At 44.4% G+C, this 27,222-nt stretch overlaps 2 protein-coding genes across 2 annotated transcripts; one reads left to right on the top strand and one right to left on the bottom strand.

Annotated features, from left to right (window-relative positions):
* Positions 1-769: 769 nt before the first annotated feature.
* LOC309620764 (uncharacterized protein) lies at positions 770-23,013 on the top strand (the record flags this gene model as incomplete). Its single annotated transcript, XM_082377643.1, has 4 exons — positions 770-3,811; positions 5,122-5,262; positions 15,935-15,982; positions 22,931-23,013. The coding sequence occupies exons 1-4, from the start codon at positions 3,754-3,756 to the stop codon at positions 23,011-23,013; spliced, it is 330 nt and encodes a 109-aa protein (XP_082233769.1). The 5' UTR covers positions 770-3,753.
* On the bottom strand, positions 5,733-22,942 carry LOC309620691 (short transient receptor potential channel 5-like). Its single transcript, XM_082377549.1, has 2 exons — positions 20,878-22,942; positions 5,733-11,683 (listed from the first exon to the last, which is right to left on the bottom strand). Exons 1-2 carry the CDS (start codon positions 21,243-21,245, stop codon positions 11,386-11,388), a joined length of 666 nt encoding a protein of 221 aa, XP_082233675.1. The 5' UTR covers positions 21,246-22,942; the 3' UTR covers positions 5,733-11,385.
* Positions 23,014-27,222: the final 4,209 nt, after the last annotated feature.

A 27,222-nucleotide genomic window follows, 5' to 3' on the forward strand; every position in this document is an offset into this window, starting at 1 on the left:
AGAGTTCTTGTGAGGATCAAACAAGACACTATACGCAAGTGTGCTTAGTAAAGTATAAAGCAATGTATTAACTATAATTATGAAATCCATCATCTAGGCAGATTTCCTTTCAGCTAGATAATGCCCCTCCCCATTGCCATACAATTTATTCAACTCCAAACACTAAACACTTGCAAAGGATATAAACTCACATTATGTATTTTTTAAAACATGGTTGACAAACTATAGATCAGAGATTTTCCCAAGCTTCTCCCTACCAATTAGTGAAGAAGTATGTGTTGGGTACCTACTATGTGTCCCACATTTTACTAGGCATCAGGCGAATGTAAAGAAAACCTAAAGCAGAACCCCTGTCTTCACAGAGCTTCAGTCTACAAAGGTAGAAAAGAGACATATTTTGAAATAACTGGAGTCGAAGTTGGCAAACCATGGTCGGCCTGCCACTTGGTTTTGGATAGCCTGCGTGCTAGGAATGGTTGTTACATTTTTAAATGGTTGAATAAAAATCAAAAGTTAGAATAATATTCTTTGAGACAGGGACTTCCCTGGTGGCGCAGTGGGTAAGAATCCGCCTGCCAATGCAGGGGACATGGGTTCGAGCCCTGGTCCAGGAAGATCCCACATGCCGTGGAGCAACGAAGCCCGTGCGCCACAACTACTGAGCCTGTGCTCTAGAGCCCATGAGCCACAACTACTGAGCCCTTGGGCCGCAACTACTGAAGCCCACGCCCTAGAGCCCGTGCTCCGCAACAAGAGAAGCCACCGCATCGCAACAAAGACTAGCCCCCGCTCACTGCAACTAGAGAAAGCCCGCGCACGCAGCAACGAAGACCGAACGCAGCCAAAACTAAAATTAAACCTTTAAAAAATATATTCTTTGAGACAAAAATTATATGAATTTCCAATTTCAGGGCCCATAAATAAAGTTTTATTGGCACAGAGCCATGCCCACTTTTTAATGTATTTTCTATGGCTTCTTCTCCATTATAAGAACAGCATTGGATAGTGGTGACAGAGGTCTTACAGTTCACAAAGCCTAAAATATTCACTATCTGTCCCTTTAGAGAAAAAAACATCAACCCCTAAACTAGAGGACAATAAGCTTAGGTTTGGTCAGCTTGTCAGTTGCTCTGTTTTCACACTTCAAAATGTTCTGGGAAGTCATATGCATTAAAGATTCATTAATTTTGGGAATTCCCTGGCAGTCCGGTGGTTAGGACTCTGCACTTCCACTGCCGGGGGCCTGGGTTTGATCCCTGGTTGGGGAACTAAGATCCCACAAGCCATGTGGCGTGGCCAAAAAAAAAAAAGAAAAGAATTAGAAAAAAATCATTACTTTGTTCATTTATTCAATAGATATTAAGTGAGAGCCTACTATGTGTCAGACCATGTATCCTGGTTAAGACTGGAGGGACTCCAGTATAAAGTATCTCTGCATTAGTATCAAGAGAAAAACACTGTGGCATGACCTCCTAGAAGATTCATCGGGTGATGGAAACTTCTCTGTGCTTCCAGAAGTCTTGAGGGCTAGGCCAATGGGAACTCTGACGGAGTCAGTGAGAGGATTCTAATTGCAGTCATTCAAGACTTCTTTAATAATTGGTGCTGATTTTCTAATGAATGAGAAGGCCTATCATACTTTTCTTTCCCTCTGTGTGATTCCCAATATGCCACACTTATTAAGAGCAGCTTTGAGATAAATATATTTCTCATCAAGACTTTGTGATTAGTTCAGTTTTATAGGCCCAGTTACTTCTAAAAGTTCAAACAGGGGAAATTGGGAAAGAGAACAGAGGAAAAAGCAAGATAATCCTATGATGGAAGAAAGGAGAATAAGAAAGAGAAATATAATTACCTCCCCCCACCCCATTTCTACTCTTAGATCGCTTCTATTTTCCTCTTTTAAACAAAGGCAGATTTACCTTGACAGCTGACATAATGTAATTTTGCTGTCAGATCTCAAGTAAAAAGCAGAGTATTGCAGTAGGTCGTAACCTCCGAGGCTCCTCTGGGGTATTTTGGCTTCTGTGTTGTAGCTAAAGGCCACCTCCTGGCCCAGGCTGTCTCTCACGCTGAACCGGGCTACAACACAGGGCTCTGGTGACCACAGCAAGAGAGAGACCTAATTAATATTAATCACTCAGATCTCATGTTTAGTTTCTAAACCTCAAGCTGCTCAGAAATTAAAGAACATTTGTATCAGATAGCTCTCCAGTCAATTGATTCTTGATACCCAGAACAAGAATCAAGGCAGAAGCCCAGAAGGACACATTCCTCAACCATGGCCTTTGGGCCATGGACATTTGACTTTTCCACCAATATTATTTGTAGCCTATGAAGTGAACATTCAGAGGCCAATCCACAGGAAGGCCAGGTCTTCTCAGCTTGTTTCCAGGTTGTCCATCCATAGTTGTTATTTTATGTAGTGGTTGAAGGCACCTTTGGCTTGGGGACTGTTGCACAGACCTGATCCTTTGCAAAATTGTGATGATGGTGACATTTTCCTCCAGTGCCTCCAATCTCTTTCTCTTATTGGTGTCCTATCTCCAGTCTTCTTCAGGTACATTTTCCTCACTCTCTTGGCTCCCCATGAAAACCTGATCTCAGCAAGGGATTGAACTCACACTGAGTCATGAGTCACCTATTAACAACTTAAAACATATTTGCCTTATAACTGGGGACAAGGTCCTAAGGTGAGGGATTTCAGCAGGACAGTGGGAGGATGTCTATGAATCCTCTGAGATTTATGCTAAATTGTATGCATGTTTGCTTCATCAGATTATCAAAGCAATCCATGACCTGAAAAAGTAAAGTGCAGTCTTAAAGTAAAGAAATGAAATGCAAATAGTGAAACTTGAAACCGTAGTTCCATGACTGTCAACCCCATGAGAACAGGGACCACATCTTTCTTGCTCCCGTTACCTACTGTATCCCCAGTGCCAAGAACGTAGTAGAGTACATGGTAGTCTCTCAATAATCATTTGTTAAATTCATTCATTTATCCATCCAAGACATAGTTACTGTTAAGTGAATGGATGAAAGAGTAAAGGAGTCAGCTGGCAGAAGAGCAGAGGTATTCTTTGGGCATTAGGCCCTACCCGTCACTTACATAGTTGGTCCTGTTTCTGTTTGAGTTACCCAAGATAGAGTCTCCATGACAACGACTGATGTTCCTGATGAACATCCAGGACAGGTGAGTCTGGGATGCAGAGAAACAGCCCAGGCATCTGCCCTGTTTGGTTGTCCTTTAGCACAGGGAAAGGAAACCCACTTCCCTTCACTTGTCCTCTTCCCATTTCCACTTGCATCTTTGTCGGTCACCAAGATCATTACCAGGCAGCAGCAGGCATCAAAGGCTCAGCAGAGACCTGCCAAAGTATAACCCTCAGCGTTTTGAGGCAGAGTGCTCTCATCCCCAGCAGATGCGGGCTCTCAGACAGCTTGCTGACAAAACCACGAGTGGGTGTTGATGCAGAATCAACAGGAGTCCATTTCTGTGTTAGACCACCAGGGGGAGGGCCAGGCCCAGGCAGGGCTGGAAGTCTGAAAAGTCAGCCTTTGGTGCCCCCTGCAGCGTTTGCGGAGAGAATGCTCCTCTCTCCTCCCCTGAAGCTGGAGGGTGGATAGTCAGCTCATTTACTGGTGTGGATATAATTTCAAGTGAGGCTTTCAAGCGTCCAAGAGCTGTCTGGGAAGGAACAGGGCTGAGAGGGCCCAAGGCAGGATGTGTAAGTTGAACGAGGAGTTCTTGTCATGCCAATAAGCTTCGTAGCTCTGACCTTTTTACCCTCTGTGGGTGTGAGGATTTCAGGTGGGTTGTCTGATTGTTCATTTGGGGAGGCTGGGAGTATTAGGGACAGAACTAAGAAGAAACCAGAAGTTTGAAGTCTGGTGGGCAAAAAAAAAAAAGGAAAGAAAAGGAGAGCTAGTGTGTGTGTGTGTGTATGTGTGTGTGTGTGTGTGTGTGTGTGTGTGTGTGTGTGTGTGTGTCTGTGTTGGGGGCTGGGGGGCAGGAAATCTCAGCTGAGGAAAACAGAATAAGTCACTTAGTCTCCAGAAACAAGGAGAAGGCTCCTTAGAGGATCCCTCTGGTTAGAAGCCAGGGGAGAGTCCGTGAGTCCGTGAACCAAGCAGAAGGGTGAAGCTGGGGGAGTCTGAGGTTGTGTGGAAGGCTTGCACCAGGGCCTGGGGGGTTGGGCTGCAGGCAGGAAAGGAGGAGGTATGGTTTCATTATTACTTTGGATCAGACAGACCTGCTGGGGCCCTTATGAAGAGTGTGCCCTTGGGCCAGTCACTTTGACCTCTGTGCCTCAGTTTCCTCACCTATAGAATTGAATTGTTAATAGTACCTACCTCAGGTAGTTGTAAGGATTTAATGAGAAAATATACATGAAAAGTGCTTTGTATAGTGTCTGGCACATTATAAGTGCTCAATAAATGGTAGTTATTATTTTTTTTAACATCTTTATTGGCGTATAATTGCTTTATAATGGTGTGTTAGTTTCTGCTGTATAACAAAGTGAATCAGCTATACATATACATATGTTCCCATATCTCTTCCCTCTTGCGTCTCCCTCCCTCCCACCCTCCCTATCCCACCCCTCTAGGTGGTCACAAAGCACTGAGCTGATCTCCCTGTGCTATGCGGCTGCTTCCCACTAGCTATCTGTTTTACATTTGGTAGTGTATATATGTCCATGCCACTCTCTCACTTCCGCCCAGCTTACCCTTCCCCCTCCGCCTGTCCTCAAGTCCATTCTCTATGTCTGCGTCTTTACTCCTGTCCTGCCTCTAGGTTCTTCAGAACCATTTTTTTTTGATAGTAGTTATAATGATATGAGATAGAAAGTGCCTGGGACTTAATAAAGGCTTGTATCTATGCCAGATACTCACTGTATTCTTATTACTGATTTCTCTAAGCCTTAGGAAACTGGGAAAGACCTCAGCTTGGGCCTAGAGGTGGAGGCAAGGGTCTTGTCCAGGTAAGGTCTGGGTAAGGTAAGGCAGTCAACCCGGGGTGCTGTGCTAAGCCAGGCAGACAGCAGCATGAGGGCTCAGCATGGGGATGTGGGAAGCCACAAAAGCAGATCCCATCTTTAAAAATTATTTTTCTAAAGGCAGGCTCTAAACTTCATCATCCAGCTCCTAGAGATGTGACTCCGCTTCATGCTTCTCCTGCTTGCTGGGACATGTTTCCTGTTGGCACAGGAAGGACATCCTTCCCATCTGAAGATATTTTCATGCGGAATCAAAGAATGGAAGGTAGAAAGGAGTGAGGCCAGCTCCTACACTCTTACTGACCCCATAAACACCAGGCCAATCCTTGCTGGTGTGCAAGCTATTTCCCTGCCAGAAATGAGATCTGAAAGCCATCCTCACTTTTCTGTATTTCCAGATTTGACCTCAAGGCCCAGCTCAATGTGTAATTTCTAAATCAACCTCACAACAACGCAATCAGATAGGTACTGGTTGGGGGGTAGCCAGAAAAACAGAAATCACTTTAAGCCTTTCAAACGTGGAGATTTAATACAGAGGGTAGTCACAGGTGATGGAAGAGCTGAGAAACCAGACAGAGGGCAGTGAGGCAACTCAGAGATTAGCAGCAACAGGAAACCCCTCTTATCCCTGGAGTTGGAGGGACGACTGGAAGATGTGGTGAGTGGTGTTTCCAGAGCTTGTAGACTGGGGCTATCTGGTGGGAGCTCGAGCCAAGATGGGGCTGCCCTGCCTGGTGGTAGCTGGAGGTGAGCCACGTAAGAAACACAGCTGCTGCTGGAGTTGCCACAAAAAGTGAGGTTGGGGATGGGGAAGAAATATCCTAGCTTCTCTCTTCTTCCTACCTTCTGCTTGGTCAAACCCACACAGAAACAAATGGCAAGGGGCTGTCGGGAATGTAGTTCCCTGACACAGAACAGAGCAGGAAATGAACAGGGAATGGATCTGAGAGTAAGCAGCAGATGAAAAGCCTAATCATCCATCCCCATTTTACAGAGGAGTCAAATGAGGCAGGAAGAGGTTAAGCTGCCCCAAACCACACTACGTGGCAGTCCAGGTTTCAAATCCAGGCAGTCTGACTACTCCTGAGCCCATGCTCTCTGTAATCACTACTATTATATACTCACGGTAATAGCACTATTGTTATTTTACTCAAGGCAGACTTTTCCCTCTAGATTTAAAGCTCCCTAAAGGCATCTACTGTGTCTTTACCTTTATATCATTTATAGCACCTAGCCTTTGTGGATTTTTCCGAACCTACCAGAAAATGTAGATTTTTGACTGAAATGGGATTATCAGCAGGTTTTCATAGGTTCCCCATCACCTGGGGTGAGTGGAGGGGACTATGAAAATGTCCTCTGCCATTCTGAATGTTTGTTTTCTTGTTAGTGAAATGTAGCTATTTCTGATCAGATTCCAGACAATGGTTTGGCAACAGGGAAAAGTCAAAGCGGCAATGAGAAAAATCGGTATCTAGATTGCTGGAGGGCATCCCAAAGGGAAGAGACAGTTATTAAAATTTGAAACGGCTTGGCTCCAATGTCATAAAATTTCTACAACTTGAATTGAGCAGCTCCTTCACTTGGGAGGAGGATATACTATCCCTTAGATGACTTAGCTGGCAGGGTTTATGTTTTATTAAGAAACAGGTCTTGGGTACTAAGAGTACACAGTCGTGTTGGATGAAGTGTCAGTGATTCCTATCTAAATGAAATCTACAGGCACTGGAACTGGTATGACAAGGTGATCAGACAGTTCAGAATGGTGGTATGACTGGGGCAGGAAAGAAGATGTTAGGGACCTTGTAGTGAAAGTGCATTTCCCGTGCTTCTTGGCCTCAAGGTAAGTGTCAATGTGATAGGATAGTGGTTCTGCGCATGGGCCTTGGGGTTAGACTACCTCAGTTCAAATCTAGGCTCTACCACTCTCCAGCTTATGGCTTTACCAGTATACTGGGAAATCGTACATATTGTAATATAGTCCACTACTCTGGTTTTTCTCCTACCTCTCTGGTTGTTCTTTCTCAGTTTCTTTGCGTGATCAATTCTGTCTTTCCAACCTCTAAACGTTGGAGTACCCTGGGCCTCATTTTTGGATCTCTTTTCTATGCACAGTCACTCCCGTTGTGATCTCTCCAAGTCCCATGGTTTTAAATACTGTGGACATACTGCGACTCCCAAATCTCTGTCTCCAGCCTCTCCGCTGGACCTGTAAACCACTGCCTACCCAACATCTCCACTCAGATGTCTAATAGGCATTTCTCACTCTACATGTCTAAAACCCAACTCTGGATCTCTGCCCCCTCCCAAGCCTGTTCCTTTCCCACTCTTCCCCAACTCAGTAAGGGATGAATCCACCCTTCCAGTTACTCAAGGCCCAAAATCATGGTGTCATCCTTGACTCCTCTCTTTTGTTCACACCCCACATCTCCATCAGCAAACTGGATCTATTTCTGAAATATATCTAGAACCTGACCATTTCTCATTGTGTCCATCATGACCACCCTTGTCTAAGCCACCAACAGCTCTTGTCTGGGTCAATGCAATGATCTCATAATTTGTCTCTGTCCCGGTACCATTCCATCTTTTTTCAATCAGCCACAGCAATCTTATTAAAATGCCAGTTAGATCATGTACCTCCTCTGTTTAAAACCCACAGCTCCCCATTTCACTCAGAGAATAAGCCGAAGTCTTCACAAAGGTCTATCAGGCCCTACATGATCTGTCCCTCACCCCCATTACCTCTCTGACCTCATCTCTTACTTCTCTCCCCTTTGTGTACTCCACTTCAGTCACAGTGGCCTTCCCAAGACTGAAATCAAGGTGTCAGCATAGCTCAGCTGTTATCCAGAGACTCAGAGTCTAGAGAAGAATCTGTTTCAAGTTCATTTATGTTGTTGGCAGAATTCATTTCCTTGTGGTAGTAGGACTGAGGTCCCCACTTCCATGCAGGCTGTCAGCTGGGGGCCATTCTCAACTCCTAGAGGCTGCCCGTATTTTTTTACCACATGACTCCCTCCATCTTGAAGCCAGCAATGACACATCAAATCCTCCATGTGCTTCAAATCTCTGACATTCTCTTCTGCTACCAGCTGGAGAAAACTCCGCTTTTAAAACTCATGTGATTAGATTAGGCCCACCTGGATAATTTCCGTGAGTAGTAACCTTAATTATATCTGCAAAACCCCTTTTGCCATGTAATGCAACGTAATCACAAGTGTGCTATCTCATCATATTCACAATCCTAATGATCAGGGCGGGAAGTCTCGGGGGAGCATTTTAGCACTGTACCCGCCACAATAATAGTCAGACTGAGAAACTGACCAATCAGAATGTACGCCAACAATAGCGCTGGAGCAGGGGCATGGATAATACCTGCTGCTCCAGGTGTTACCCTTTACTTGCTGGATTGTGGGGTGACCTGGAGTGTCCCAGAGGCAACAGCCGGAGTGACAGCTATTTACCAACTGGTATGAAAATATTTTAATATTTTAACAACCGGGGACTGTAATAGTGCATAGCAGTTGTTTATCTGCTTGATTAGTTACAAATCATGGTGTAGCGTGTGAAGTGCTGCCTTCTTCTCTGAGCTTTGAGAGTCTGAGGTTGGTCCCGGATGACTAGGGGAAGGCGGGGAGACCACCTGCCCTCCTTGGCACTTCCATGGTGTGCAGTGGCCCCTTCCAGCCTTGCCCGCTGTTTTTGCGGCGCCAGGTATTTTTCTGAAGAATGTCTTCATTTGCATGGCTGTCTTACGCAGTGGGAGAGTCCATCCATCATCTGAGCCTCCAAATGCTGCCACCCCAAGGGAGACAACCAGTCCTACATATATGGCCTCTCCCCAAGCCATCCAGCAGATGTGGCTTAGTGAGGCAAGCGCTGTTTACTTGCTCTCAGCATTAGCGTGAACACTTCACAGCAGCCAAAGAAACCGAGGGTTCTTATTAACTTGCTGAGTGAAGCTTGGTCACAGATCATCATGAGCCTTATGTTTTCTGAGGACCGATCTCAGGCAACAGAGATGCCCTTTGTGGGTGAGTTGGGGTAGGAAGAGGGCCTGAGTTAAATGACTTTTCTGGGACTGGTCTGTTTCTCCCACCTAATATTTATATATGGGTGAATTTGATTAAAATGGTATCAAGGGCAGCTTCACTTGATGGAACGGGGAGCATACACATGAGGAACGGCAGAGACAAGGTGGATGTGTTGAAAGAAGCGTCACAGAGGGAAACAAGCAGCTTGAGGGAGATGTAAGGACAAAGGGAGGAGAGTAAATCACTGCTAATTGCAAACAACACTAATAATAATATACAATATGGCCAGCTTCACCTGCTGATGTTGGCCGGGACCACAGAGCACAGGTGAACAGATTCACAGTGAAGCCTGTCAATAACTGAGTCTCTACTTAGACTGAGTCAGCCTGTGGTACCTTTTGAAGCAGGAGAGATTTTTGTCTTCAGTGGCTTCCCTTCCTGTAACCTTTCCCCCATATCTGGACCTTTCTAAAAACTGCATTAATACTGAAGTGGAGATGTTGCAAGTGGAATCAAATCTACTTGCTGGTCTTTACCATGTAAGCAGAGCCAGATATTTTTGGAATCAGGTTGCCCAATATCAGGATCCCACTGGATCCGATTCCAAATGGTAAAGACACATTAGCAGAGGATCCCAAAGCAGTGGGTAGTATTCATGATGGTTGGCCATGACTCTAGATGTGTGAGATGATATAGACCCTATTAAGGCCATCTCTCTGCAAACCCCACCCCCCAGCTCTCCCTCAAGCTGAGGTGTTTTCTTCAGGTGCAACAGTAGGTAGCATGAAAACACAACTTACTACCAGCAAGTGAGAGAGCTGGAGTTGAAGATTTCTACCCTTCCTAGCAAAATGTCACTGAGCTCAGTAGGAGATGCTACAGCCCTATCTCTCTTTTCCTCTGCCATGAGGAACAATCAGCTGCAAGACAACCAGGGAGAAAATGACAAATGCCTCAGCATGAATATTGCCATCTTTGGTAGGAGTAGGGGGTTTGGCTGATAGGCATAGTGGTGGAAAAATAAGCCCCTGAAATTCTATGCCTTTCCCCCTTATAAAGACAGGCTAGGAGTGAGCATAGAGTGTTTCAGAGTTGTTGGCCTAGTTGGGTTTGAAGGAGAGAGAGAAATTGAACTATATTCCATTTCAAAAGCAACAGATAGAATTTCAACCTAGAAGGGACCTTGAGAGCCTATCCTATTCATCTGTAGACACTCAGACTCACAGGATATCAGAGCTGGCAAGGATATTAAAGACCATCGAGTCAGACATACAAATGACCAACAGGTACGTGTAAATCAAAATCACAATGAGATATCACCTCATACCTGTTAGAATGCCTATTATAAAAAAGATAAAAGATAAGTTGTGGTGAGGGTGTGGAGAAAAGGGAACCCTGGTGTACTGTTGGTGGGAATGAAAACTGGTGCAGCCACTATGGAAAACAGCATGGAGGTTCCTTAAAAAATTAAAAGTAGAGCTACCATATGGCCCAGAAATTGCACTTCTGGGTATTTATCTGAAGGAAATGAAATCACTGTCTTGAACAAATATCTGCACCCCCATATTCACTGCAGTATTATTCACAATAGACAAGACATGCAAACAACCTAAGTATCCATTGATGGATGGACAAAGAAAGTATGGGTAAAGAAAATATGGTATATATATACACATATACAACTAAAGATACAAATTCACTGATACTCAAGTAAGCAGGACCTCAGATAGCCAGAACTCCTTTGCTAATACTCCGTTTCTAGAAATGATAGTTAGATCATAAGAAAATAAGCTAAGTTTAGATGTTTATTTTGACATCAAAAACCAGGACAGGGCTTGGACTGATCCCATATCCTATACCTTCGCCATTTCTCGTTTAGAGTAATAAGTGCTACTGTTCTAAATGATAACATGATGGTCAAAGATTCAGCGATAGACTCTACTTAAGAGCATGTCACAGTGGACTGCAGTTACTCATACATTGCTGATAAAAATAAAAAATAGCCACTCTCTGAGAAGGTTGTCCTTGGCAATGGACTGCTCAGTTTTGGGAGGGAGATGTCTGCAGTGAAGATGGAGATAAAGCCCTCCCGCCTAGAGAACTGGATCAGCTCAATCAACCCTGGAGATTAGTGAGGGGATATGTTGTAGCCAAACTGCTCATACCTCCTGAGCTCTTCTTACTAAGGCAAGAAAATGGATTCAGAGATTTAAACATAATTTTAACAGGTAACCCAAAAGTCTTATTAACTAGAACATCTTCTAGACTACTGAGATCCAATGGACTAAGGGTCCAAACTGAGTTACCTTGGAAAGAAATAATTCAATCTAATAGCTGGAAAAGCTAATGTAAAATAACTAAGGCAGACAGACTATATCATTGAGTTTCCAATGGGCTCCAGGCCACTGTGACCACTCCTGAAACCAAGGTAACTGCCCTTCGAGAGCAAAGCTACTCACGGCAATAAGCTGGTAGGAGTTGTTCATCATGGCGATCAGCATGTTCAGCAGCACTACCAGGGAGATGACGTTGTACGTCCCGAACATGGTCGCTCCCACAAACTCTGTGAACTCGTGTCTGGCTTTTACGTTGGTAACATAGAGATTTAAAAGGCCGAATACAGACCAGAAGAGTGACTGAAGGGTTTCAAAGAGCCTAAAAGAGATCAAAGAATAGGCTAGTTAATTCTCTAGGAGGAGCAAGAAAAGAGCAAAAAACATGAGGTGATTCGCTTAATTAGTAAGGAGGCTGCCTGATTTGCATCCCAACAGGCAGACTCATGATCTCACGTATTTTGGTCTCTTCCCCAACACGAACCAGCCAGGTCAGTTTGTTTGTTCCCACTTCTATGTCTTATGCTTTGCCTTTGCACCTGGAATACCATCTCCCTCTTCTCAATCTATGCAGAGCCTATAATTTTCCAAGATTTATTTCAAGGGCTACTTCCTACACCGAACTTTCTCCTTCATCTTCAGACCACGTGGTTTACCAGCTTTCTAATTACATAGAGGCAGTAAGTGCAGTGGCTAAGAATATGGTGCTTGGATTAGATTGCCCTAGGTTAAAAGCTCAGCTCTGACACTTGCCAGCTGAGTGAACATGAGCAACTTACACCATTTCTGATACTTCTTTTGTGGCTCCCACAGGGCCCAGAATGGAGCTAAGCTCAGTGGAGGAGCTTAAGGATTCTTGAATGAACATTTATATGAATTATTTTTAATGATATATTAACTAACAATTATTGAGGACTTAACTATATAAGCATACTAGGCACTTTACATACATTAACATTATGATCCTTATAAAAACTTTATTGTTACTGCTGAGGAAACAGAGGTTCAGAGATTGAATAACTTGCCCAAGGTCACCCATTTATATGATTTATATGTGCTGAGCCAGAATTCAAATCCAGGTTCTTCTGACCTCCCCAAACCACTGCATTATTCTCCATTAGGTGGCTTCACAAATTATGGTTTCCTCTCATAGTCTCCACATCCAAATATGTAACTTTTGCAATGATATGTTTTGGGGGTCCAGGGTTTCTTTTGCATCATATTCAGAAATCTGTGCATACAGCGATACAGTGCAGCCAGCTCCTGGGTGGCACAAACCAACCTTTTCCCAAGCACACGGAAGAGGCATAGAAGCTAAGAAATGCTACTTTAAGAATAGATGTAACTTTTCAGTTGCTCAAAATGTGTTGTTTTTGTAGCCCAATATATTTTGAGAGGCTGAGGGATTGGTTCTTGGGTTCATTTCGGGGGTATGTATGGGCAATATTTTAAAGATTTCCTCTGTCTGAGGGTGGTCTTACCCCTGATCTCTGCATGGCTGTCTCCTTATCATCATTGAGGTCTCAGTTCAAATGTCACTTCCTCAGACAGGGTCCCCAGGGTCACTCTACCTAAAGTAGTTTCACCGGTTATTCTATATCCTGTTGTCTTGTTTCAGTTTTTTGGTAGCACTTAAAACTCTAAAATTATATTATTTAGTAAATTTTTGTTTAAATGTTGATTTTCTGTTCATCCCCACTAGAATGTAAGCTCTATGAGGAAAGAGACAGACATACAGCTACTATGTACCTGGCACGTAATAGGCACTCAATAATATTTGTTGAATAAATGAATGAAGACATATCACTCTTACAGTTATCACTGGATTAAGGTCTAGAAGATTCCAAACCCATTGACAGTTGCACATTCAGTAGGCTGCACAGTGAGTGTTAGATCATTTTGATGAAGGTTGTGCTCTGCAGTGGCCTGATTCTCAGGGGGCCTCCTTCGGGGCTGCCTGGGCAACAGGCACATAGCCCTTTTCAACCTGTTCACTGGTTCTTCTCTAATCATTGTGGATAGCTCCCACTATCATTTCAGCATCACATTACTTGAGAGCTAGCCAAGAAGGAAGAAATCTGTTTTTTGTTTGATGAAAGTAAGTGCCAGATGGTGAAACATTTGAGAATCAACAGTAAGATGAGAGTCTGGACTTCAAGGGCCAGGGAACAAGAACCAGGATATGGCAAGTCAGACCTATCACAGGATCTGAATTTCCAGGAGATTCTACAAGTCAGGGCCAGGCAATACAATGCATCACAGAGCCAGGCAGAGTTTCAAAAATGGGGCAGATATAGGGTTCAAGAGTCTGATTCTGTTAGGAAGGCCTATCTAGGACCTGGCCGTGTCCATTTGAAGTCAGGGCAGGCAGGAGGCCAGCAACGGCACAAGAAGCTAGCCCAGCAGCTGGATAAACAAAAGCCAGGGAATATATAGTTCAGAAAAACAGAAAGCAGCTGCAGCAAGTAGGAATGACACTGAAGAACCAGAGTCGCTGGAAGTTGAGTGTCCTTGAATATAGAAAGCACTCATTATGTGTTTGTTGATTGCATGACAGACAACAAGGCCACAAGCCAGGGCAAGTATGTCATCAATATGTTGGCAGGGTCTTACTTCATCAGTTGCTTCTCCAGAATGGATGATGTTACACTCCTTCACCCCCAGCCCCATAACAATGAAAATTGCAATGGTTAATGCTTGAGCGTAGAGTTTAATACTAGCCATTCCAATGACTGATAACAAAGTTTCCTAAAAGTGAAAGTCCGGGCATTTAAAATCTGCCCTAAACTGTGGTGATATTCTAGTTAGGGAGACCCTATAGGTATAACTGTACAAGAGATAAGAAAAGGGGTAAAGATTGTTCCTCAGTTTTGGCAGTTGATAGTGAGAATGCCCTTGACATGCGGCACAAAATGTCACAACATGGTCTGGCCATTAGGAGAATCTGGTTTATTGAAAGGCATGCCCGGATAAAATGAGTGACTGACATTTGGGGTAGATAAGCACATTTGATGAGACATCTATAGGAAGCTCTGTCTTCTAGGCTTCTAGACTCAGTTGAATTCACAGGGAAAGGGCCATTACCTAAGGGTACTTGGTGGTCAGGTCCATAATACAATTATCACAGGGATAGAAAGACTTGCTGACCAAACTGCAGATCCTAATGCCAAAGGAATATTATTTTGATTTTAAAGGAGATGACCTGAGAGAAAACAATCAGTCCATTTTTATTTAGCAGAGAGTCAGCAAACATATGGAACTTGCTAGCTCAACAAGGGGCACAAAGTGAAGATACAAAGATTCAAGAAGACTTGATATTAACTGTTGGGAAGACAAATCCATACCATCTGGTTAAGGGGGATTTGTGCATGTTGGGAGCCATCCATAAATAGATCACAAAGCTAAGAGCTGCTCAGTAGAATAGAGATGGGAACTGTAGTTCTCATGACCCTTGCTGAAAGTCCTGTCTTTGAGATGAGGACTTAATCTTTCAAAAGGTAGCAGGAGGGACTTCCCTGGTGGTGCAGTGGTTAAGAATCCGCCTGCCAATGCAGGGAACACGGGTTCGAGCCCTGCTCTGGGAAGATCCCACAAGCCGCAAAGCAACTAAGCCCGTGCGCCACAACTACTGAGCCTGCGCTCTAGAGCCCTCGAGCCACAACTACTGAGCCCACGTGCCACAACTACTGAAGCCAGCACGCCTAGAGCCCATGCTCCGCAACAAGAGAAGCCACTGCAATGAGAAGGCCGCACACCACAACGAAGAGTAGCCCCCGCTCACCGCAACTAGAGAAAGCCGGTGCACAGCAACGAAGACCCAACGCAGCCATAAGTAAATAAATAAATAAATATTTTAAAAAAGAAAAAAGGTAGCAGGAGTATAGAGAAGATTTACCCCTCTGGACTTCATTCTGACCAGTGAAGAACTGGAGGATATACCAGAAGAGAAAGGTTCCTTGGGAGAAAGCAGTGCCATCATCCTTTCACAAGTTGTGCTGATAACACACATGGAGCAAAGGCATGGTCATCTCTTTGGTTATCCCTACCCATTTTGCGGTTCACCAGACCTGCAATTTCTCATTTCATCCTGCCTTTGACAAGCTTCTAACTCTGTTTGGAGTGCTCCCACCCTACTCCCAACCTCTAGTCTCTGCTTCTGTCCTGTCTCCTTCTCTGCCCAACTCTTGTTTGACCTGCCAGGCTCAGCTGAAGCCCCACCTCCTCTAGAAGTTTCCCCTGACTCCTTTCCTACAAGGTGGGGTTAGATGATCCTCTTTTATTCTCCCATAGCAGCCCAGCCTTAGTCCATAAAGGCACATGTCATGCTGTAGAGGCAAGAGAGGCGAGTGGCTAAGAGCAAACTTTAGACACCTTTACTTATTAACCATATGGCTTTGGGAAAGTGGCACAGCCTCTTTAAACTTCAAGTTTCCTCATCTCTAAAATGGTCATTTGTAGGATAAATACTAACTGCTATCATTTATTGTGCTCTTACTATGTGCCAGGCACGCATTGTAATATTTGATTCTCAAAATAACCCTATGAAGTAGCTACTATTCTTTTTTTTTTCCAGATGAGAAACTGAGGCACAGAGTGGTCACACAGGCAGAAAATGGCAGAGGTAGGATTTATACCCAGCTCTTCTGACTCTGGAGTCCAAACACTTAACCACCTTTTCTTTTTTTTTTTTTTTTAATCACATAAAGTACTGCGTGTAACACACTTGGCACAGTGCTCGGCATATAGTAAGCATTAAAAATGCAGCTATTCTAATCGTTCACTTGTGTTCTCCGTTAGACTATGAACTTCTTGAGGATAAGGATTCCACCCAGCGAATACCAAGCCTGAATGACAGTTTTATCAATGCTTTGGATGAGAATAGGTGGCAAGCTTTTTAGATCTTCAGACGATACAAGACTGGGAGAGACAGCTAATAGAGTGGACGACAGAATCAAGATTCAGCAAGATTTCAACAGCTTGGAGCAAGGGGCTGGAACTAACAAGAGGAAGTTCAGTAGGGATCAGTGTAGAGCTTTGTTCTCTGGCCAAGTGCCCACGTACAGGATGAGGGAGGTAGGAGAAAGGCCAAGGGTTTTCGCTGACAGCAAGTTCAAAGTGGATCAGTAGAGTGACAGAGCTGGCTAGATACTTCAGCCATGTGAGGGGGGCAGAAGCAGAAGTGAATCTTCTAGAATTAAAGATAGGATTGCTACTAGAATTCATCCTTTCATTCAGTTGTTCAATGGGCATGTTGAACCCCTTTATGGTAGGAGCAAGGCCTCTAAAATGGGGGTCTCAGTCTGGTGGGTAAGAGAGACAACAAATGATTAAAATATGTTATCTATTACATTATTATTATTACTAGTACCTTTATTATTATAGGTTATCTATTATAATGGAGATGGACTTAGAATGCCATGGGAAACACAGAAGGAGCCTGTAACCGGGAGTGGGGTGGGAGCGGGTAAGAAAAGGCTGGCCAGGTGGGGATGGGCATTCCAGGCAGAGGGAGTGGCGTGTCATATGCAAAGGCCTGTAGGGCCGAGATGCTCTCCTGAAGTTGGGAAGAGCAAGATGTTGACTATGGAGGAGAGGAGGGAGAGGCGGGAGAGGCGGGGTCCAGATTCCCAGGCCCTGTGAGCTATAGGAAAGAGGAGAATTTTCTGCTGGAGAAGATACAGATCCCAGGCAGGCATGAGACCAGGGGGCGACAAGATAAGACTAGTATTTAGAAACTTCTGTGTGATGGGTGGGAAATTGTTTGCGGGGGAGACAAGACTGGAGGCAGGGAGACCAATTAAAACTGGAGGCAGGAAGACCACTTAAGACCACTTAAGACCCAGCAGTTTTGGGGAGAGATGGTTTAGGCCTGAACTAAGACAGTGGGGTGTGTGTGTGTACAGAGGATGGATTTAAGAGATATTTAGGAAGTAGAACTGACAGGGCTGAGTGTGAGACAGGATGTGTTGCTTGGGGGAGAGGGGGAGAGTCCCAGATGACTCCTGGGAGTCTGTCTGGTGTCATTGAATGAGATGAGGAATTAAGAGGGAAGTGGGCTTGGGGTGGGGATATAGAGATGAGGAATTTAGTTGTGGACGTTGTGTTTGAGAGGCCTGCGGCACAGCCAGGTGTGTTCAGGAGGCATCTGGAGTTGAGGGTCAGGACTTCAGAAGGAGAAGCAGGACCACCAAGTTAGCTTTTTGCCACTTCCGCCCTGTTTCTTCCCAAGCCCCGTGCCCGCAGAAGGATGCCTTCCCAATTGCCAACAGTGGATGAAGGCCTGGTACTTCCAGTATTGAATACTAAACTCAAACCACCAACAGTACTGTCATGTGGTTGTCAGCAAGGATAACAAGGTCCCCCTGAATTGTGTGCCCAGGAAAATTTTTCTTTTTTTAAGCTGAAGAATAGCAATGACATCTCTGGAGAATCAGAAGGAAAAGGGTGACAGCAAGCAGATGCCATAGTTTACGTCAGATCTGTTAACAAGCTCCCTTTTCCCCTTCTCTAAAAACAGAGTCTTTCTGACGCTCTAAGTAGCATGTATTTTAGCAGGTATTATAAATGCCTGAGTTGAGGCATTTAAAGGAAAACATAAATCTGAGTCAGACTTCTGTGGAGGAAAAAAGAAATCAACACCTAGAAGGGAACTTAAGGTAACATTACTGCTGATTTGCCCCCAGCATGACAATGCTTCTTCATACCTGACACCCCAAGATATAATTTCATGTACGACAGGTGCCCGTTCTTGTCAATTGTCCCTGCTGGGCAAGTGATGAGAGCAAATGTCAGTTGGCAACAGGGGTGTTAATAATCACTACAGACTTACAAGGAGGCATTTCATAAACTTCCTCAGCAGAGTTCACGTGAGAGGGTCATTGGCAGGGACCTGGCCTCCTGGAAGGCACCTTGCATTCAGGTGTGCAATTCTGTCGAAGGCTTTGATGGGAACAGATACAGTCTCCTGGTGCTCAAGCCACTACAAAATTACTCTTTGTATTGAAAACAGGTTGATGTGAGTTCTGTCTCTAGACTAATGCAGGAGAGGAAGCAGTTCCTAGTCAAGAGGCACTAGCGAGGTGACCAGTTGCCTTTGTCCACTCCTGGTTGGCTTCACCAAAATGGCAGTATCTCTTTGTCATCCCATTTTGGCCTCTTTTCCCCTTTCACATAAGTCTGGTTTCCCCATCCAAGATTTTGCCCTGAGTTCTGGGAGGAGAGGGAGGGCGTGTGGCCTAGTGGAGGGGGTGGGTGCTATAAAATGGGCAACGGGGCGAGTCAACATTTTCCAAACTTTATTCACAGGAATAGCATCTTGGTCAATACATTTGGAAAAACCTCTCCCTTTACTGTAGATTCACAATGGAAAGTCTCTGAGAAGCCCTGCAGTGGAGAAACCTTAAATTTGTCCTAGCATTTCCAAAACTCACTTGATCAGAGATCTTGTTTTCATGTCTATTCATATCCCTGTGAACTGTGGTTATTTGTCATCCATTTTAGGAAATGCTGCTAGGGGCAAATAATAAGGGTAGGCTACATTGCATTGCTTTTTCCCCTCTCTATTGGTGCAACTTGGGGTCAGGCAGAAACCCTTTTTTTCCCCTGGCCTTTGTTATTTAACACATTTCAAGAATGTCTGAGTCCATTGATCTGCCCTAGTTTATAGAGTTAAGGGGGAAAATTGTATCTCAATTTAATGACTAAGAATCTCTCACGACCTTGGGGTAAGTGCTGTGATTACCAGATGACTGGCACTCTCCAGAACAGGGGCTGGAGATGGACAAGGTGTAGGACACTGAGTCCGGGGTAAGCTCAGGACTGCTTCTGGAACCTAACACGTTTCCTGACATGTGCTTATTTTCTTTCTCTTGTCTGTTTCCCCTAACAGTGATTTGTGAGAAAATAAAAGCCATTCTGGAAGCTTAAAGGTCCTAGAGAAGTAGGTGTTGGGTTTACAAAGAAAAGGCACAGGGGTTCCATAGGTCCAGAAGCAGTGGACTCATGGATGGAGAGTCCTGAGCTGTCTCCTGTGTCCCAAGTGGGAAAAGGAGACATTTCCAGTCACTTCTTGGTGCCTTTTGGCCCACCTGAAACCTTAATTTAACCCCAGAAGTTGAGCTGACTCTCATCTTACTTTTAGCCTGTCTCTTCTGCATCTAGGAATCAAAGATTCGTCATCCCCCTGCCCTTTTATTTATTTTTCTCTTCCCAAACCACATGTTTCCATGAGCCAGGGCTGTTCTAGCAAATCCCATTGCTCTGACACCACCTAAGCGGTCTTAACTCAATTCCAACCTGTGGGTATGGGGAGATATTTTCCCCCCATAGCACCAATTCTCTGACACCAGTTGGGTGTCCTACAAGTCAACTCAATTCTGACATTCCTGGGAGATAACGTCAGATTCCATGGATTAAGAGCTCAGTCCCACAAGACTGCTCCCCTTTCCCCCATTCCCAGATGCTAATTACAAGTCCAGGTTGTCCCCTGTGCTTCTGACCAGCTGGCTATAGATCGGAGCTTCCCACAGCCCTCTCCTTGGCTTTGAGTACCTCACAAAACTCAGAGAAACATTTAAATGACTAGATGACTGGTTTATTATAAAAGGATACAACTCAGGAACAGCCAGATAGAACATGCATACGGCAAGGTATGTGCGGGGTTGCAGAGCTTCCCTGCCCTCTCTGATCACCCACTCTCCCCAAATCTCCACGTGCTCACCAGCCTGGAAGCTCTCCGAACCCTGTCCTTTTCGGTTTTTATGGAGGGCTCATTACATAGTCACGGTTGATTAAATCATTGGCCATTGGTGATTGAACTCAATCTCCAGTCCCTCTCCCCTCCCTTGAAGGTTGGAGGGGTGAGACTGAAAGTTCCAACCCTCTAATCACATGGGGGTAACCGGCCCCCATCCTTAGGTGGGGTCCAAAAGTCACTTTGTTAACACAGCCAAAGACACCTCTGTTGTTCTCATCACTTAGGAAATTCCAAGGCTTTTAGGAGCTCTGTGCCAGAAATGGGGACAAAGACCAAATACATATTTCTTATTATTAATCACAGTATCACAAGGTGCATTCAGATAACGTTGCACTCTCCCTTTTTCTTTGTTCTTGATTCAGAACAGTTACAGTCGCCTCGGCAATCACTTGTTGAGAGGTATAGCCTTGCCGTTTCATTTCCTTGGTTAGTGATGTTTTTTTGAGCGAGGAATTATTTACCCCTTCCCATGAATTCCTTTAAAAATATGGGATGTGACCAAAATAGTTCAGAACTAACCCTTTAGATGAGTTCCTGGGAGCCCGTGTGTGTTTGTCTCTTTCCTCCCTCACCTAACTCTACTTCCTGTCCTGGTCCCCTGGAGGGAGGGAAGAACCTTCCTCCACTTCAGACCCTTCGGGCTGATCCATAAGTGAGCTCTGCATGCACTGTCAAGGGGCAGCGATGAAGCTGTGGATGGAAAATAGGGCAAAGAAGGAGAAAGCAGACAAAAGGCAGAAGAGGAAAGGGGGGAGTCTTACGTGGAGAAGGCATTGTTCTGTTTCTCGCATCGGATCCCCTTGCAGTTGTTGGGCTCATCGATTGCTCTGGTCTCATAATAAAAGTAAAGCTGGTTCAATCCATTGGCAAAAGCCAGCAGTACCAGGCAGTAGATAAAGAGGAATTTCAGGATATCAAGCAGCATGCGCCCCAAAGAGATCTGCAGAGGCCCTAAGTGGGAGTTGGCTGTGAAGAGGGATATGAGACGCAACGAACTTAAAATGTTGGATATCGCAAAGAGAGCTTCTGCAATCAGAGTCGGGTGCCACATTTCCCATTCTTCCCTTGGACGAGAACCATTATACTGGAAGAAACAACAAGTGCACAAGATGAGAGGTAGAGCGAGCATTTAGAAAACTTTCCCCTCTTTCCTCCCTTCTGCACCCAAATAAAGCCACGAAAGTAAGCATCAAGCATTCATTGATACAACAGCTGCCCCCGTGGTTGGCACTATTTGTCTTTTTTTTCCCACCCAATCAATACATGATGCTATTAAACGCTCTTCCTCCCACTCTCATCGAAATATATACCCAGCACACAGATGTAGAAAAATGAATTTCAGAGCAATTATCTGGAGTAACCACCTGTAGTTTATCAACAGCCATTTTTGAAGTGTGAGTTGACCAGATTGTTGGGAAGTGTCCCTGGAACAGAGCCACAGGTATGCCCAGATTACTCTGCTTCCTAATGAGATTTCACATCGACTTTCCTACCCAATCCCCCATTTTGTTCTGAGCACCGCAGACGACTTGTAGTTACTGAAGGACAAGCGACAGGTTCAGTCTCCTCAGTGTGCAGTGTTCATCTTGACTTCCCTGCTGACTGCAGTTTGGGGCTGATAGAGCATCCTTAGAGGGTCATTACTCAGAGTTTTCTGCCAATACTCTTTTCTCCCATACTATGACAAATGGCACGTCAACCTTCCAGGTAGTAAATTTAGTACTGCCCGCACAGTGGTGTATGGATGTATTTTATTGTTCCTTTGACAGTCTTACAAGTTGCAATGTCCCTCTAGCACAGATGAAGAACCAGGGGGTTGAAGGAGGGGAAGAGCCAGGGTTTCTGGGGTTGGCTGCCCATTTTTCAGTCTTGCCTGAGCTTTCAGCTCCTGGAACATTAGAGGTCGCCTTGTGGAAAGATGGCTTCGACGTGAGACCTGAGCTCCAGTTTGGGCTTTGTCGCTTAAAACTGCCTCTCTCTCTCTCTCAGTTTCACCAGAGAAGGAGGATAATATCTACTCCTACCCACTGCACATGTCTGTGATTAGGTATCCATATGTGAGCGTCTGTGTACTCCATAAGGGGAGGTGTTATGGAAATATAAGAAATTGCTTTTTACCTTCCCCAAGACAGAAGTAGATTTTGCCTGGAATTCAATCTGAAGCATATTGACTTGAGCACTCATCTAAATATCACAATTTCTCAGGACTAAATGTAAACAACTTTCCGGAGAAAATGTTGCATCGAGGGCCAAATTATATTGTTAGCATTTCTAAAATGTGCTTCGCTTCCAACAACTGAGGAAACTGGTGTTGTTAAAATCATTGTGTGTATCCAATATTCTTCACTGTCAGAGGAGTTTGGAGAAAACTTGCTTCTGTTTCAGATAGACTTGGGGTGGCCCATTGGTTTTACACACTCTTGGCCAAATCTTGTATCTCTCTGTTTTTCTTTCTAAAGAAAACATTTGCTGCATCGTTGTGAGGGGTGGACATTGTTATGCCTGTTTTACGAGTGGAGGAGCTGAAATCCAGAGAGGCAGAGTGAGTTGCTTAAGGTCACACAGCAAGTTGGTGGCAGAGCCAGGACCAAAACTCAGGTCTCTGCACACTCAGTCTAGCACTATTTCCGTTAAATATTACATATATGATAGTTGATATCACAGCACATATGTTAGATAGGCCTTTACAGGTTTGGTGGTCTATGTGAAAGATGCAGATTCTTTGCTGATAACAAAACAGACCTATATTTTAAAACTAGGTACTCTCAACTGGAACATGCATAGCTCATAATTGAGGGTTTTCTCTCTCCACAGGCACACCTGTAACCCCAGGGAAGTCTTCTGCCCATGGGCTGGTGAGTTTGGATTTGCAGGCCAGTCAAAAGTGTGAAAGGTGATTCTCGTGGCAAATCTATGCTTTGCATGTATATTTTTGGAGAAAGATATTATAGAATACGATAGCATAGCAGGGAATAAACTTGGAGCTCGTTTAGCCTACGTAGAGGTCAGCAGACTTTTTCTGACAAGGGCCAGAGAGTACATAGTTTTGGCTTTGTGGACTATATGGTCCCTGTGGCAACTACTCAACTCTTTCCTTCTAGAACTAACAGGCAATACATAAACAAACAGAGGCGGCAGTGGTCCCAATCTGGCCTGCAGATCACAGTTTGCTGACCCCTGATCAAACGCCTGGAAGATTCATTCCTCGATTCAAATTCATTCCTTTGAGCTCCTTAATGTATTGAAGCTCTGCATAAGTTTTAATTTCAAGATGTGGTTCCATGGAAAACAATTCAAAGCTTGAAATCCATTGATCTAGTCCAGTTTTATTTTTCAGAGGCAGTGTCTGAGGCTCAGAGAGGTAGAAGGATGGCCTGTGGTAATCCAGCTAATCGAGCTCATAAATATCAGAGCAGGGATTACATTTACGTTTCCTGACTCTTGAGTTAGTGATATTGGGAGGCAGGTGATTTTTCTTATATTCTTTGTGGTGGAATGCAGCTTGAAAATTGGCCTCTACGCTTTTCAAAGGGGGGTGAACTCAAAAGCAAAATAATGTGAGGTGGAGTATATATACTGTTGACTAGTTTTTCACTCTAATGAAGGATCTTCTTAAGGCCAGTTTATGCCATGGTGCTTCTGTACTGCCTCAGTACAATGGTGATCTGAAATTTTTCAAAGGGCCTGGGGACCAGCCCTGTGTCTTTACCTCATAGAGGTTGGCTCAGCCTACTTGGAGAAGTTCATTTCAGACTGGTGTGCCTCTGTGCAAGAGTGGACCAGACTGCCCATTGATAATTTCTCAATGAAAATCCAGTCTGCATGTGGAATGTCTTGCTTTGTAACTTCTCCTTTCTTGAGAAGGAGTCCAACTTCTTGGCAAATGTCTCTTTTTGGGTTAAATGTCAGTTGAGGGGCATTTACTCAGTTTAGTAGAGCTGATTTATCCTTACAGTCTATGGTGGGGAAGTATCTGGTCCTTGGAAGGCTTGCCAGTGAAATTGGACAGGTTATGTGATTAACTAATGTTGGGCATCTGTTGACACATTTTCACATCCCCAAGGGTTAATCCTTTTGATCATTTATTCTAAACTTTCCTGTTTAAGCAGAACCCACCAATTTCTAGATTGATAATTTATTGTCCCTCCAGGATATAAATACCACTGCCAAAGGAAGAAATTTTTTTTTTAGGCAAACTGTTACTTAGTCAGCAGAGTGCCAGAATGACATGGATTTCATCCAGGCACATTAACCAGAGAGTCAAACATTTTCCTTACCAGCTTTTTCTTGTAATGAAGTTGTAAGTATGTGTTAAACGATCACCACAAGTGAAAGCATACTCTTAGGCTTTCAAAAATGTTTCAGGACTGCATTCAATATTCACGCTCCATGTAACTAACTCCAAAGGTCTTAAAATTTATGCAATATGCATATTAGGGATATAAAAATAAACTAAGTTGGCGATTTGGGGGACAGCCATATTCCCATTCTAAAACTCCTTCATGTGGGATTTAGTGCCAAAAAGCATGACTGACTAGACAATCTTGGAGATGGAGTTGTCAGCCTTTCTCACGCTGGAGCAGTTCAATTCAGGGTATAGGGAGCACAGCCATTCCATTATCTAATGAGCACCAAACTCGAACTCAGAGCCTGTGACTACCCCCAGCATGAGGTGCTGGACATGAAGCTATTTTTCAGGATAATTCAGGCTGTACCTTGTTCAGAGACAACATCAAGGTGGTGTGTGTGTGTGTGTGTGTGTGTGTGTGTGTGTGTATGTGTGTGTGTTATCTAGATTCGTAGAGAGACATAGGTTGGGTGATACTCGAAAGGCGGGATTCATAACAGCTTGAATGATCATCCTGGTGGTGGAAGTGATGTGATTCTAGGGCTCTGCTCCCTATCCTATGAAGAACACTTGAGGGAAGTGTGACTATTTAGCTCTGAGAAGAGACAACTCAGCGGGTTAGGGAGAGATGACTTCATATTGGAAGCACTTTGTGGAGAAGGAACAGCCTTGTTCTATTTGACCCTACAGGGAGGAAGGATTACTAATGGATGTGTCACAGGGAGAATACTATTAGAAAAATACAAAGTAGCGCTTTTTAATGAAGTGACAAGTATTGAGAGAGGCTTCTGGAAATTCAGTGACTTTCCTAGTCTCTGCCCTGTGCAAGCATCAGTGGGCCATCTTCTTGGCGAGGACATTGTAGAGAGGACGTAAACGCTAACTGAGATGGGTGACTGTCAGAGTTGAAGAAGCTAAGAATTCATTTGCAAATTGCTCCATTCTCCACTTTCTTTGGTTAGGTGGACACTGCTTACAAACCACTGAAAGAATGTCTGTTTTATGGTACTTTTCCGCATGGACTGAACTGTCATCAGTACTTTCCTTCTAAACTTTTTTTTTTTTAATGGGCATTATTTATGTATGTATGTATGTATGTATGTATGTATGTATTTATTTATTTATGGCTGTCTTGGGTCTTCGTTTCTGTGCGAGGGCTTTCTCTAGTTGTGGCAAGCGGGGGCCACTCTTCATCGCGGTGCGCAGGCCTCTCACTATCGCGGCCTCTCTTGTTGCGGAGCACAGGCTCCAGACGCACAGGCTCAGTAATTGTGGCTCACGGACCTAGTTGCTCCGCGGCATGTGGGATCTTCCCAGACCAGGGCTCGAACCCGTGTCCCCTGCATTGGCAGGCAGATTCTCAACCACTGCGCCACCAGGGAAGCCCCTCCTCCTAAACTTTTTATGCTCCCACAGCTAAAGCTTAATGTAACCAAAATCATTGTTTAAGAAAAATGGCGAACGTTCCAAGTTACCTTGACATAGGCCACGATCTTCAAGGAAATAGTTGCCAGGTAGAGTGAGTTCATTGCAAAATCCATCAGGTTCCACCAATCATGGATGTATTCAGTAAATCCACCATCCCACATTTCCTTAATCTCCCCCCAAATGAAACCTGAAGAATGGAGGCAAAAGGTTTATTTCTTCACAGCGTCAGACTAGACATCATAGCAGGATTCCCCCAAATGAAGAAAGAGGAAATCAATGAATGAATTGGGGGTCAGTGGAGCCCCTAGAGATAGTAATAACTTTCTTCTTTCTTTACTACCTCACCTCCCTGTCTTGAACTTGCCAAGGATAGGCTTTACCTAAAGATGCCTATATGTTATAATTTTCTGGATACTACTCACTTTTACATTGTTACCACAGTTACTGGAATGTTGTTGCAATTCAGGGCGTCTGATTCTACCCTGTTCCCATTTTAGAGTAGGGGTAATTTCATCAATGAATTATTTAGGTCAATATTATCCCATAGTCCTTAGTTTCCACTATGTGCTAGAGGGAAAACTTCTCAATGAGTTTTGAGGTGAGCAAAAGCTGGCCGTGGTCCAAAGTACTGGATGTTGGGACTGAAGCTAGGCTATGGGACCCAGAATAATTTAGAATCCTCTTTTCTCCTCTCTCCTCTCATTGCGTGTGGGTTTCATGGAATTCTGCCTGATGGCATAGATGTTTCTTTAGCCTTGGAATGTGGAAAGCAGTAAAAGGTATGGCTGTGGTCTAAAGCAGTGAGTCTCAGACTTTAAAATACGTGCGAATCGACCGGGGATCATGCAGATTCTGATTCCACAGACCCAGGGTGAGACTTGAGATTCTGCATGTCTCACAGGTCCCCAGATGATGCTGACGTTGCTGGTTTGGGGACCACAGTTCGAGCAGCAAGGACTTGGAGGATGGCAATGCATTGGAGGGTCCAGTGCAATGGAATTATACCTGCAGGCTTCTGGTAAGGCTGCTTTAACCATGAACTGTGTGGATTTCCCAAGGTTTCCCTCCTGGTTGTGAAATCAGTATCCAAATAGGATGTGGACCCTGAATAAGTACTGGGATTGTGTGGAGTAGTCGCAAGAAAGCAGCAGATCCAAGTGCCACCCCTCCCCCCCAACCCCAGTTATGGGAAAGAAGGCATTGAATAGACTGATCCGCACTTGCCCTGCCTAGCTTACCTGAGCCTGTCCTGACTTAACACTTGGCTTTCCCTCTAAATCAACTGACGGACAACTTCCTTGTCCCTGATGACGTTAGGTTAGCTGAAACA

The sequence above is a fragment of the Balaenoptera borealis genome (assembly GCF_965194805.1).
Source record: "Balaenoptera borealis genome assembly, chromosome: X".
Lineage (NCBI taxonomy): Eukaryota > Metazoa > Chordata > Mammalia > Artiodactyla > Balaenopteridae > Balaenoptera > Balaenoptera borealis.

Coding starts and splice junctions, on each gene's coding strand:
- LOC309620691 (XM_082377549.1), bottom strand. CDS start 21,245: ATGCTCGCTCTACCTCTCATCTTGTGCACTTGTTGTTTCTTCCAGTAT. Junction 11,684..20,877: donor CAGAACAATGCCTTCTCCAC/GTAAGACTCCCC, acceptor GATCTCTTTTAG/GCTCTTTGAAACCCTTCAGT.